This window comes from Hippocampus zosterae, chromosome 8, assembly GCF_025434085.1.
Source record: "Hippocampus zosterae strain Florida chromosome 8, ASM2543408v3, whole genome shotgun sequence".
In the NCBI taxonomy this organism is placed as follows: Eukaryota; Metazoa; Chordata; class Actinopteri; order Syngnathiformes; family Syngnathidae; genus Hippocampus; species Hippocampus zosterae.
In genome coordinates this window covers 16,925,042-16,938,862 of record NC_067458.1, presented here as the reverse complement: position 1 = coordinate 16,938,862, position 13,821 = coordinate 16,925,042, and the positions used below count along the sequence as shown (strand labels likewise).

The following is a 13,821-nucleotide window of genomic DNA, read 5'->3' as shown; positions in this document are numbered from 1 at the left end:
ACTTGTTGGAATACAAACAGCCACAGCTCCTTGAAGTGCAGCTGGGGCGAGCAATATTTTAAACCACAGGTGTCAAAGTCAAGGCTCGGGGGCCAAATCTGGCCCCCCACATCATTTTATGTGACCCAAGAAAGCAAATCGAGCATGTCAAATTCCATAATTGCGAAGGTCTGAACCAAAATTTCAAATTGTCATATGTAATCCACAATAACAGTCATTCTTGACTTCTGATTTTAAAACTAGTTATCCGTCAATTTATTGTGTGCCATGTATGTAATATGTGGAGGTGAATAAACATTTATATGGTTTCCCAAAATTCATAACGGCCCTTCAAGGGCAATCCGTGACCACGAAGTGGCCCGCGACAAAAATGAGTTTGACACCCTTGATTTAAACTTTTTTTTTTTTAAAGCTACAACAACTATATTTGTAGTGTACGACAAAAAAAAGTCATCACTTATTGTTATCTGTTTGGATAAACATGAAGTAAGAAAAATCCTGTCAATTTTGGATTGTATTAGTTTAAAGATGACTTGGAGAGCCACAGTCAACGTTCCACTTGGTGTGTCACCTTTTGACCTCTACGATTTTTAACCTCGATCTTCTTTATAAGGCACTGCAGTTTCATGTGACAACAAGAACTTTAGATCGAGGGATGTAGTGAATTTGAACCAAATTATTGAAGTGGCTGAGGTCAATTAGTTAGTAGCCTGCTGGCCTTGCCTTGTCATTTTATTGGTTATTGATCAATGCCAGATGAAGAACCCTGTTGATATCCACCATTTCCAACCAACATGGTTTAAGCATACAGGGATGACTATTTTTCAAATCAAGAGCTACCATTGCTTGTGCTATAAAAAGCTTGCGGCATCTGATCAAAAAATTCGCGTCTCACCGTCCTCTCCAAGCTTTCCCTACTTCAGCATTCCAAGCTCAATGTCAGTGCAAGAATGAAACTTTTCTTCGTTCTTCCCGCCCCTCAACATCACTGCCACCTTGAAGCGTATGTGTGATACACAGGTGTGTTCCGCTTCATGAGCGCAGACGTGACACAGAATACACTCCGCGGCCCACATTTACATAATTTAAATGAGACGGGGCCGCGCAGGGAGGTGACAGGGGTCAGGATTCTATCACAACTGTCACTTGCTCCACTGGCCAGACGGCCTTGACCTGCTTCCCACCCGCTACGGGGGAGAGAGGACAGGTCAGGTAGACGGCAGGAGGGAGGCTGTGATGGCTTGAAAACTACTGACCAACACAAATAAATAATCTGCCTGCCCCCCTCCCAAAAAAAGACCAGATACGCCTTGGCAAAATTAACGGCGTCGAGAGAGAAGTTGGTGTCACTTTTCAAATGAGCTGCACAATTGGCAACCGGACTCTGCAAGTCAATGGGAATGAGGCATCAGAACAAAGATGGCGGACTGTCCCCAGCACAACATTTTCGTGCTATACGAGCGTGTCTCCTAATGAGGAGCATGTCCCCTTTCAAAATGGGAAAAACACCCGCTCACATTTGGAACGCACGCACGCGTACGTTGAACGGATGGCAAGTTACCGTCTGGTTCAAATTAGTCATTTGGGAGAGGAAGCACACATCTTTTTTCAGTTTAGGGTGCACTTCATGCTCCTGCAACGACACGAGTATAAACACAGGCACATGTGTAGACACCTTCAAAGAGAGTTCCTTTTTGGCAAAGTGGAGATAAAAAGCAGATCAGAGTTGGATGTCGGATCATGCGCATCGCATTTCCGTTCAATATCTTCTTGATGATTCACTCCGCCTCACTTCGTTAGGAGAGCGCTGGGAAACCAAACGTATACGGCACATGGGAGCGTTTTATGCAGCCCGCCGTGCGAATCTACAAACAAGTTAAAGTTGCGAGCGGAGAGCTGCGTGCCCAGTGCCACCCAATTTGGGAGGTGTCCTGAATGGCAGATTTGAGGCAAGGGCAGTACATCTCCCTCAAAAGCGGGGGTTACGTTGAAATAAATATCCTTGGCATATTACATGAGCATTTACAGCACGTAGACTTTTTTTACGCTCTTTTTTTTTTTTTAATAAAAACAAGACAAAGATCGTGAGCGAGGTGTTGTGGGAAATGGAAAAAAAAAAAAGATTTGTGTGTCTATGTACGTGTTATTAACATGAGATATTTTTGTGTAGACTGCACCCAAAGCATCCTATCACTTTCACTTTCATTCAAAAAATATTTAAAAAATAAAATAATTTTATAATCATTAATAATCATTTTCTTTTTAGTTCCCCTTTTCCCTGCCCCACAATCAAAAACGGCGCAATCTTTTGACATACTCTCACATCCGACCAATTCAAAAGTTTAAGTCTTTCACGCATCAATAATGATAACCTGTAATCTGATAACACGATAAGTTGCCCACTCTACTATCCGCTCTCGCTGAAAGGGTTAACTTTAGTCTCAGTCAATATGCTAAACTGTTCAGCGACTTTACGGGCATTTTTACATTTTGAAAAGGAATTTCACCCATTCTGGTCATTTTGCTGCAGTTACCAAATACACTATCTTCCATGTTTGCAGCAGCCCACGTATTTCATTGCCGACCCCCCTCCGCCCTCCCTCCCTCCTGCCCCCACACAACACACACTTTCCAGTGTTGTTTAAAGCCACACAAATCTGGTAGCGCAGCTGCAGGCTCGTGCATAAAAACCACAAATCCCCAAAACATTGAACCAAGTTTCGCAATTATATGCATGTTAAAAAAAAATTCTGGTTTGCATTTGTGGATACAAACTAGCAAACAAACGCCCCCCCACCCCCACAATTAAAAAAAAAATCTCCTTTGTGGAGATGACGTTGCATTGATTCACCTGAGGGGGTGAATGATTTCCACCAAATTTACATCGATTGCACTTTATGCCCTATAAAGTCAATTTTTTTTTGTTTTTTTATGGCCCGATTGCTTGACAGCAAGTCAATATTTATCCTGCATGTTGTGCCAGCTCGATTGAAGTTTATGCGTACCAGCGATGAGAGAGTGTTTAAAGTCTAGTGCAGGTGTCACCAACATTTTTGAGGGTGAGAGCAACTTCATGTGTACCGATTGTGTGAAGGGCTACCAAATTGATACACGTCTGAAATAACATATTTGTCCAAAATACCTTCAATAATATGAGGATGTGTTATTTTTAATACTTGATGATTTAAATTGTCAGACTTTGATCGTGTTTCGAAATGTCTCACAGTACTGCCAATGTTTGCATTTTTAAATCATAATTTCTACTAGCAAATCACAATGTCCAGGCACTGGCGGGCTACTCAAGTGGTCTTCACGGGCTACCTGGTGCCCGCGGGCACCATGTTGGTGACCACTGGTCTAGTGGGACTTTATGGATCTTCCGTGTGCACCTGTGATAATAACAGGAAAGAAAAACGAAAGATCAACCTGCATGTCACACATAAGAACGCCTTACTGACTCTTATTACTTCCTCCATGGAGCAAATCAGACAAGACAATGGGCAGAGGGGGTGGGGGGGGGTATGTCTGACTTTAGGGCAACAGGTGCATGGCATTCCTATTCCTCTCCAGTGCTAGGCTCACATATTGAAAGCTATTAAGTGCAGTTGTTAGACGGGCTGGACGATTCATCAAAATGTCATTGGGATTTCGGTTTTGGCTTCTTTCGACGTGCAGGGTGGGACGGTGCGATTGCAAGTTCTATACGCTGTGAACGTGCCCTGAATGCACCATGGTGTTTGCGTTATCAAGCGTGTAGCATGTGGGAGTTTGTCACTTGTAGCTCTTATATCCAACCCTAAATCAAGAAGGGAGAAACTTGTGCACTCCAGTTGTTAGTCGCGGGGAATTCTTAGTTTTCTCTGAAAGAATATGCAAAGTTTCAAAGGTCTTTTTGCACATGCTTTATTCTCTAAAGTGTAAAACAAATTGCTACACAGGGTTTAAAAAAAACCCCAAACTGTCAGTGTTGTTTTAACCAAAGTCCCTAGCGTCTTGCTGGCAACCCTGTGAAGTTGCGTCTCTTTTGTGTTACCTTCACACTCACAGGATGTAACAATGAAGGAATTGAGTGCCGGAGCCAAAGTCGGACTATAAACCCAATGATGAACCCTGTAAATCCCTCCGAGGAGCCGGAGCCAGACTGACTCATGTTGTTCGCCACTAATTGCTACATTTCGAGGTTCCCTTCACGATATTAGCACGCTGGTGGCAGAAAGCAGGGGACGCTCGACTAATTAAAGCAATACAGACAATTGTCCTTCAATGTTCCCGGAACGGCCTGTTCCTTTTCACTTCTTATATTGGGAACAGCTTGCAAAGGGTCAATAATCATCTGCTTCTGGCAGGCAAAAAGGTCACTGGGATGGTGACATGATTGATTTATGGCGCACCCCCACCCCACCATTTTGAAATATCAACTCTCATTGGAGACACCCCGGAGAAAAGCTTACATAATGCCTAATGAGCAACTGGAAAGGCTCCAGCACTCCCCGTAGCCTTTCGTTTCCAACTCAATGGCGAGCAAAGCACACCCCTGCCCTTCTTGCCTCATTAACATACGTAGTCTGCGGATGCAAAATACCAAAGCCCTTCCTTCAACCAGGTGCTTTCTTCCCATCCGTGAGCGAGTCACGCGTACCTGTCTGAGCTTCGGTTGAATTACTGGTGCGTCTCGACGAGCCCTTTTAAAAACCCAAATATTGGCCGTAAAAGGCGTGCAAAAACTCAAGACCAGATAAGGTTCTATCGAGGAGGGATCTTGGTCTTTGCGGTACAGGAAGTCCTTGTATGAGCGGCACCCTCATACGATCATGTAATTTTCTGTCTCTATAGCAAAAACGACATATGTGTATAAAGACACGCAAATCCAAGTTCATATGTGTGGCAGACAACCCGCCAGATATACACGAGCAAAGTTCAACAATCGCAGCCAAACTCTGACGTGACGCAGGGGCACAGTTTTGGAGTATGGAGGAAACCACGACGCCGTCAGTGACTATGTTGCCGCGTTTGCAGTTTGTATATATTGTGGGGCCGAATCATTTTCATTTCCTTCCACCATCATGGATCAAACTTTTGAAGGAGACATTCAATTTAGCATACTTCATTACCCTCTTGAAACAACCATGTTCAGATCAGCCAGTTTTTGTGGAGGCTGTCCTGTCTCGCGCAAATGAAACGCAAGGTTCACCCATAAACCTCCACTGCGCAATTGGCTTTGGAGAAAGTGCAGCTGTGTACAGCCAAGTATGTTCAAACTGCAGTCAGAGACAGAGTGAGGGGAGACTCCCCAACAAGTTGGAGATTCACGGATACAATTGGCTGTTACTGAATGGAGAGTTTAGATTTTTTTTTTTTTTTTTTGCCATGTCGTGGGTGGAGAAACTCGGTGTGACTCCAGAGAGCAAAACATGTGTCTACAGAAGCTATTAAAAACTCCTGTTTTCCATAATCTTTTCCCCTTTATGACGGACAGAATCAACTCAGTGCCATTGACCGTGTAATGCTTCGTGCACCTGGCACGGGATCAATTCTGACTCAAAGTCCTCTTCACATTCGCTCTCTATTGGCTCGGATGAACTGAGGGCAGTGAAATACAACCACCGGTCCGCGGACCGCTACCGGGCACTGACAAACCAAGATCTTTTTTCTTGTTTGTTTTTGTTGAGTGTCGGTCAAACACAGCCCGTCGATTACCTTCCAAAGGGTAATATAAAGATGGCCGAGTGGTTATATGATCGCGATTTGTGACATTACGTGACCAGCGGCGAGCTGTGAGCACATTGACACCATCGGCCGTGGCGGAAGTGTGCGCGATTGGGGATTGGAGCCCCCCCACTTTTTAACATTGGTTTGCAAGCTGAAATAAATAGAATCCGCCAATCAATGAAAAAAGAAGCTGTAAACAGAACGGAACAAATTGGGCTAACGTACATCCAAACGCTCAGCTGATGGGCAGCATTGACTTCCAAAGACGCAGCTATTATGGACAAGAGAAGTTCCTCCCCCATATCTCCAGAGTGACGTGGCGGAGGAAGCCTGTTGAAATATTTGAACAAGTAGCAATGTAGTCGAATTTGAACAGCCTGCCCATGTAAACATTAGCAGTTTAGTCGCTAACAGCTAGCCAGCAGCCACCGGATGAAAGCAGGAATCGCGTCACGTTTGCACGTAGCAATGATGCGAACGCCGTTGGTAGGTAGGATCGTAACCTTAAAAAAAAAAATCCATTTACAATATATGATGTTTTCATTTTCCCTAATTACTCCATTTCTTTGTAGTTCAGAACCAGTAGTTTGATTTGTTGTACAGTAGAGTAACACTGTTTGAAATAAAAAAAAAAAGACTGGTCATAAAATGTTGAATTACTCTATAATCGTCATTGTCGGGAGTGCCAGTGCTTTAAAATTGGCAACGTAAAAACAAAAAGGTTGGGGACCGCTCCTCAAAGGTACCCTAAACCAGCTAGCATAGACTCTCAAAACCACTGCGACCAAGAGCCAAATAAACATTATAAAAGATTGACACTCTGAGAATCATCTCACCACTTCACTTGTCCCAGCGAAAGTGCTTGGCGAATGTTTAAAACAAGTTTGAGTCATTTCCACAACATATTTCATCAGGGTGGAAGATTCCCCCAACACTTCACTTCTCCCCGCTTGCACTCACACGCTGGGCGCCATCCAACTCAAATGTGAACTCAGAAAACCCGAGAGATGCTGCTGCGCATTTAGGGAAAGTTCGTCAACACAACGCCCTGACTGGAAGAGTTCCTTGGACGTCGGATCAAAAACTGAGCTGGTCTGGTGAACGACAGCAAAACCTCATTGCTCAGGGTGAATGAGTTTCATGTCATCATCAATCCTTTGATAACTCGAATACACCCTGTGTTGTGTCACAAACCATTCGATAGACCTCAAATTGCATACTTGCAAAAAAAAAAAAAAAGTCATGACTTCTCAGCTTTACGATTTGTTAATACAACTCATTATAACGCCGTTGCTGGGCAGGGCTTCACAGCTGTTTAATTAGCCGCCTGTGACCTGGGACAGGATATGATGCGTACCTGCCTCTTGTAAAAACCGGGTGTGTGTTTTCCCCCAACATAAGCGTGTCAATAGAAAAACACGTGAAGGAGGGTGTTATTTTTAGCAACTTCAGCGATCATGCGACACTTGTTTTTTTAGCTGGTGCGCATGTTTTGGTTTGACGTCCATTTTGGCGCATGTTATTCGATGGTTGACTTTTTCAGCCGCGACGGAGAGTGGTAAGAGTCCATCTGTTGTGAAATATAGTCCGACGTTACTGAGTAACGGAACTGTATTGGTTGTACATGTTATACATAATGTATTTTAATGAAAATGGTTGCGTTGCATTGTGTTTGGATACATGAGTGGCATTTGGCTAACACACTTTTGTGTGATTAGGGGTTTCAAATCCAGACTCCTGCCTTCTTGAGTTTCTTGAATTTACTTTACATAGGGTTTCTCCTGGTACTTCCTTTTTTTAACCTCCCGCCCCTCCCCCCCCCGCCCTACATTTAAATATTAGGTTCATCGCACCCTATAAATCGTCCTTAGGTGTGAATGTGGATGGTTGTTTGTCCCTGCGTGCCCTGCCATTGGCTGGTAGCGAAGTCCATAGTATACCTCGCCTCTTGCCCAAATTCAGCTGGGAAGGGTTCCAGCACGCCCACGACCCCCCGGTGAGCATACCCGATAATATGCATGGATGAATGAATAAAGCTAAAATTTGAAACAGCAACGCTAGTGCTAATACGAAACAAGCGGGTGGTCCAGTGATAGTAAAGATTGCAAAAGTCAGTGACGGTGGTGATCAAAAACGGAGAGAATCTTCCATCCATTTTTGAGAAAGTTATTTTGAGATGCATTGATTCACAAATGCCAAAGGGGTTAGCTCACATCTCGCGCTCGGTTGTTAATAACCATTAGGCCGCCGAAACCCGAAGCCTTGGTGTTTGTGTGCATTTGAGTGTATGTTTGTGTACATTTGTGCATGTGTGCACAGGCAAGGTAGGCAATTCTTTCTCCGAGCACTTTGAAGAGGTAAGCGATATGCTGACAGACCGCCCTGGTTCTGACAAAAAAAAAAAAAAAAAAAAACGCATCAATCTGAAGTTGAAGGCCCCTTTATCATCATCTGTAACTGAAGACACACATAGCTTTTGGTTTGTTTGTTTGTTTACAATCTCTTCTATCCGACGCGTCTCAATCCCTCATCAAATGCCACTTTTCCTCCCCGTGGCCTCTTCCCTCAGCTGTTCCATGCCACTGTTCCGCTGGGATTGATACAATATTTTCCAGACCTCAGTTAGCACATCGCTTGTTGACTACTTCCAACTGTTTTTGCACCTGAGAGGGTGCTGGAAAAATTGAGTGGCGTGCAAGCGAGGGCGACAAGACCCGTAGCAGTGCGAGGCGGAGGGGATAGAGGATGGGTCGACTTCTCAAGCAGCTGTTGTGGAAGCGGAGGCTCTGAGTTTTGTTTGGTATCCAATTCGCCACTGTGCTCATCAAATATGTACGACCTCCCACTCTAATCTACGGCCGTGCGAGCGTATCAGTATCAAGAAATCGCGTGGGTCAATAGACTTGAAGTCGGATCGAAAGCCTGGGCTCCAATTGTCGCTAATTCAACAGCTTCGTGTGGCATTTTGAGATGCGAGCGCACGTTCCCAACTTTTGACAAGGCTTTGGCGCAAGGCTCGACTTGCCGCGCATGCCCTCCTAGAAAAGGGTTCTTTCCCGCGAAGGAAATGAGAGGACGGCAGCCGACGTGAACGAGGTCTTGACACAAAGGATACTGAAACCAATACCGCTACAAGCAAGAATGATGTGAGTGAGGGTTGAAAATGAGGGTCAGAGGACATTCAGATGTGAGAGGAATTCAGGGGTAACGTTTGGGATTCTATCCGTACCATAATTTGACTTCCGGTTCCAAAGAACCGGAGAACCGGAGAATTCCAAATTCCACCCGCCTTCCCCCCACGGCACTTTGGGGAAGTTGAGCTGATGAATTCTCGAACTATCTCGGGTGTCCGCACTTGGTTTGGTGTTAGGAGCACTTGTGGTTTGGATGAATTGGGTTCGGGGTTTGGTTTTGGCAGGTTTAAGGTTTGGGTTAGTGTCGGATCAGGTGTAAGGTTCGGCTTAGTGTCGTTTAACCCGTTTGAGGGACAGCTTCTCATATTATCAGGTGACAGGGTGCATGAAAGGCTGAAGTCACGGTAGGGTTAGGGCACGGGTGTCAAAGTCATTTTTTGTCACGGGCCACATCATAATTATGGGTTTTGTTTGGAGGGCCGTTTTGCGACTGTGAAATGGAATACGCGTACGACTATTATATAATATATATTATATAATAAGCCTGACATGACATGAACAGTTTTTCAGAGGCCTGTAAAAACTGTCCGAATAGTATTCGATTTATTTTAAAAGGGGGAATTCATCACAAAAGAATGCTTGCGAGTGCGCAACGTTTTTTTTTAAAGTGAAGACGATTTCGATTTCATTTATTTGTTTGTTTGTTTATTTATTTATTTATTTATTTATTTACTTATTTATTTATTTAAGCAGGAAATGACAAGTCACTGCACATGATTTGCTTTTGCAGGCCACAGACCGATTCTGGCCGCCGGGCCTTTCGTTTGACACTTGTGTTGGAATTGGTTTACGCTGCTGTTATTCGGAGTGCTGTTAGGTTCGGGTTTTTATAGTTGGGGGCACAAATTACTTTGGTCGGTTTTACACCAGGAAAACGTCTTTCTCTTATTGTTTGACGCCAGCCGGCCACGCGCACAGACTATTTGAATAACAAACTAAGGGCAGAGGAAGGCATGGCCCTTTTTTTTTCTTTTTTTTTTTTTGTGCGCAAATTTCTTCAAACCCTAATATGCTGAAATGCCACATTACCGCCGTACGTTAAAATAAAAATACAACTTTTGAAATCATCTGCGATTGCCATGTCTGTCAGGCTTTGGATAGGGTTGAAACTCAAAAAATGAATTTCATTGCTCTCATCTGGACTTGTGTCACCCATGATGCAAGAAATAGAACATTGAAGATGAATTATTTTCTCATCACGTGCTACTTGATTAGCACCGTGTCTTAAAAGTAATTTATGATTTGTAACTGCGGCGGGAGTCCCCGAACACTAGTTTCAGACTTTCACACAAATCATGCGACTTGCTCCGGCGACCTCTCTTTTTGGAAAAGCCAAAAGTTAACGGATGAAACGTCACTGTGTTTTTGTGATTGTGTAAGAATTGATGCTATAGACGTAGAAAAGAGTCATGCGGTATTTAAGACGTTTTCTGATGTGTGACCCGAATTCATGAAAATGATACAGAAGTAGTTCGGAGCATTTCAGTTTTGAACGCAGTGTCCGAGGTGTTTTAATCACGTGCCTAAATTTTGGATAGACCGCATTCGTGAATGAATTATTCCCGACTGTGAATGTGTACCCGTACTTCTATTACTATCGACTAATAATAATTTGTATTTAGCATTTGAATTTGTCTATGAGGAGAAAAAGAATTCTGCTCCATGAATTTTGCCAAGGAAATGTCAAACAAACAACTATTTGACATTTCAGGAAAAATAAAACCGACCAACTGGTTAGATTTGATCTGTTTCTGTCTTTTCTCCCTTGATCCAAATGCCAAGTTCGTTTGGAATGTGTCCATCATAACCAAACAAACTATAAAACAGCGCAAGATGCGTCTCCTGCATATACTTCTCGACACCTACGAAAATGTTTGTCATTATTAGCCCTTAATCATCAAATATTTCCAACGACACCCACATCGTGTCTGCTCCACGCGCTCGAAAGCCGCGACTGAAATATTATCTCGTAAACAGATAAACGGATGAGTGAGTGCGCATGACTTTGAATCCGAAAGACGACGCTCAACTTCACAATTTGACGGCGTCAATATAATTCGCCGCAAACTTGACTTTCAAACAAGCCGGTGTGGGTTTAAAAGACGTTTTCGGGTGCCTCGCTTGGACAGGTGAGCAAATGTCACTCACACCTTGGAACAGTGGCAACAAGCCCGTGAGTGGCTTGAACACAACAGCTGCTCCCCACCCCCCACCGACCCCCTCTTCCACCTCGGTAGCCATGTGGAAAAACTCTGACTCACCCGCTCGTGTCGTGAAAAAGAACCATTAACAAATACATAAATATTACAGTTCCGAGGAATTGCAGTGGGGCGCCGCCTGTCACTCAGGGAGTGACGGACATGGAGGCGAGGTCAGCTCATGAGTCAGCTCCCCTGACCCGGTCAAATGTCTGAAAGACATCCATTGATGGACACAATGAGGTGCGGCCGCTGCACTTCTCAGGTGTCCTCTTCAAAACCGCATTGCACGCGACTAGCTGTCTGGCTTGAGCGAGAACTCATGCATACCCGGTTTTACGTACGGTACTGGAGTAAAAAGTATTCACGAGGGTTTGACAGGAGGTCGAATACGCTTTGCAATGATTCAGGTAAATATCATTCTTAAGATGAATGATCGAGGCTTGGATTTACTCCAACGGGCGTGACTCAAGAAGTCCAGAAATGATGACACGAGTTTCGGAAATGGAAACGGAGTAAGCGACGAGGGTATTGCGAAACTTTGAAACAGGACGGTATGCGCTTCCAAGTATGCAAAGCCACACTTGGGCCACTCTCCTCAGCATCCTCATCAAAAAAATGTGACCGCCGCATCACGTGAAAAAGCCCTTCGCGTGTGTTTCCATGTCCTACCCGCTACTCACAATGGATGCACTTCTATCAAACGTTTTGTCACGTTCATCCCCCGGTGACCCTTTTTGTTTTTCCGTCCCAACTGATGCCCAACGTCTTTCCTCGCGGAAAATAAACGCAGCATTGCGTGTCCCATGAGAAGCCTAAATCCACACCGGAGTGTGCTCGTCTTACCTAGCAACCCGCGTCCCCCGCTCTAAACACAACACAAGGAGCTGAGCAATAATATAGCTGCAGGATATCCCTACGGACGGCAATAAAAAGTGAGCAGATAAGAAAGTCCGACCATAAAAAATAAAAATCAATCGAACGTCACAAGGCACCCTTTCTGATACAGGGCACCCTCGAGGAACGCCGCATCAGCAACTTACTGTCTGCGTAGTTTTTCCGCCGCGTGCCTTCCACTTTGCCCGTTTTGTCGATGCACAGGAAGAACTTGTTGGCCGAGTAAAGCCGCCGCAGCCGCACGTCGCCCTCCAGGTGATTGTAACTTCTCGTGTGCCTCTCCAACGTCCACGAGCAGTTCATGCCGGCCGCCAGAACCTGGAAGGGCTCGTGCCCGAGCCCGGGCGGGCAGGCCCCCGAGGCGGCGCCGGCGGCGGCCAACAGCAAGGCCAGGCAGAAGGAGGCCGCGCCGGGCCGCGGGGGAGGCCGTTGCTTGGCCGAGGCTGCGGCCGTGGCATCAGGAGCGGGTTCGGGCGGATGGAGGTGAGCGACGGATGGCGTCCATCTGCACATGGTGGGTCACACTCCCAGGGCGCACCTTAATGTGCAAGCTGCAGGCATGCTGATGGGTGGGAGACGTCCCAGTGAGAGAGTCCGGAGAGGAGAGGGCAGCCACTCACGGGAGACCCCCCCCCCCTCCCGGACGTGGATCTTTGATCGGGGTGACAAAAGAGCTTCCTACTGCAACGGGCTCGTCAACGTTCCTCCTCCACAAGTTGTCATCTTCTTCTTGCGGCTTTCTCCACTCCCCTCACACATCTTCACTCGATGAGCCTTCCATTCTCATTGCTTGCTTGTCCACTCTCCTCCTCGCATCGAAGCCCGCCCTCCCGTTGGAAAAGGATCAACTGTCCCGAAGGATGATGCTTGCTTTTATACGTATGTAGACATCCGAATGTGTGCGAAAGTGCCCCGTCTGTGTGTGTGTGTGTGTGCCCGCGTGTATGTGTGCACCTTGCGAGTCTGGTCCGCTCTTTCCAGCTGGGGAGGAACAAGGTGCCTGTCTGAGCTGGTGACCCGTGGCTGGGAGGGAGTTGAATGAGGGTTGATGACTGACTGACTGACTGACTGACTATGTGTGTGTGTGTGTGTGTGTGTGTGTGTGTTACCAAGAGAGGGAGGGAGAGAGCCTGTCTGCATGTGTCAGAGTGAGCGGCAGCCGGCGAGTGCGTGTCAGCTCGCTCACACGAGGCAGTGAAGCAGTAAGCCGACGGCCCGACCGACGCTCTGCTGCGCGCAGCCAGCCAAGCACTTGGCCGCTCAGTGGGAGCTGCGGCTGACTTGCCGTGCATTTTATCCTGGGCTGTGCTAGCAACATCCAAGGATGGGTGGGTGGGGAGATGTGTGGGGGTTGGCTCGGGTGGGGTCGGGGCCGACTGTAAGGAGAGAGCCGAGAGGGGGCGGGATCTGTAAACTCATTCAAAGAAATGAGAAAAGTTTGACTGGGTCTTGTGAAGAAAAAAAAAAAAACTTTTGTCTTTTAGGTTTGGAATGTATGTTTTGGCTTTTAGTTCACGGGGAAACTTGGTTTTTTTTCTTAAAAACCAAGCTTTTTGGATTTTATCATTTAAACTGGCTGGCATATTACTGTATTTTCCGGACTATAAGTCACAGTATTTTTTTTTTTTCATAATTTGGCTCGCGGGTGCGACTTATACTCTGGAGCAATTTATGGGTGAAATTATTCACACATTATTATATCATATCATATATATCAGAGGAAGTGCTGCCATCTTCTACCTCCGGAGTTGGTGGAGTTGTTTTAAAGTGACACCATCCATTGGATTTAGTGATTTGGGATAACATTGATGGTTTGGTGAACT

General features: G+C 45.6%; 1 protein-coding gene across 1 annotated transcript in view; it reads right to left on the bottom strand.

The window, feature by feature from the left end:
- Positions 1 to 13,314, bottom strand: part of fgf22 (fibroblast growth factor 22) — a 29,771-nt gene extending 16,457 nt beyond the window's left edge. The window contains exon 1 of the mRNA XM_052072910.1: positions 12,145 to 13,314. Within this exon, the coding sequence (XP_051928870.1) occupies positions 12,145 to 12,511 (367 nt within the window). The 5' untranslated portion in view covers positions 12,512 to 13,314. The remainder of the gene's footprint in view (positions 1 to 12,144) is intronic.
- Positions 13,315 to 13,821: the final 507 nt, after the last annotated feature.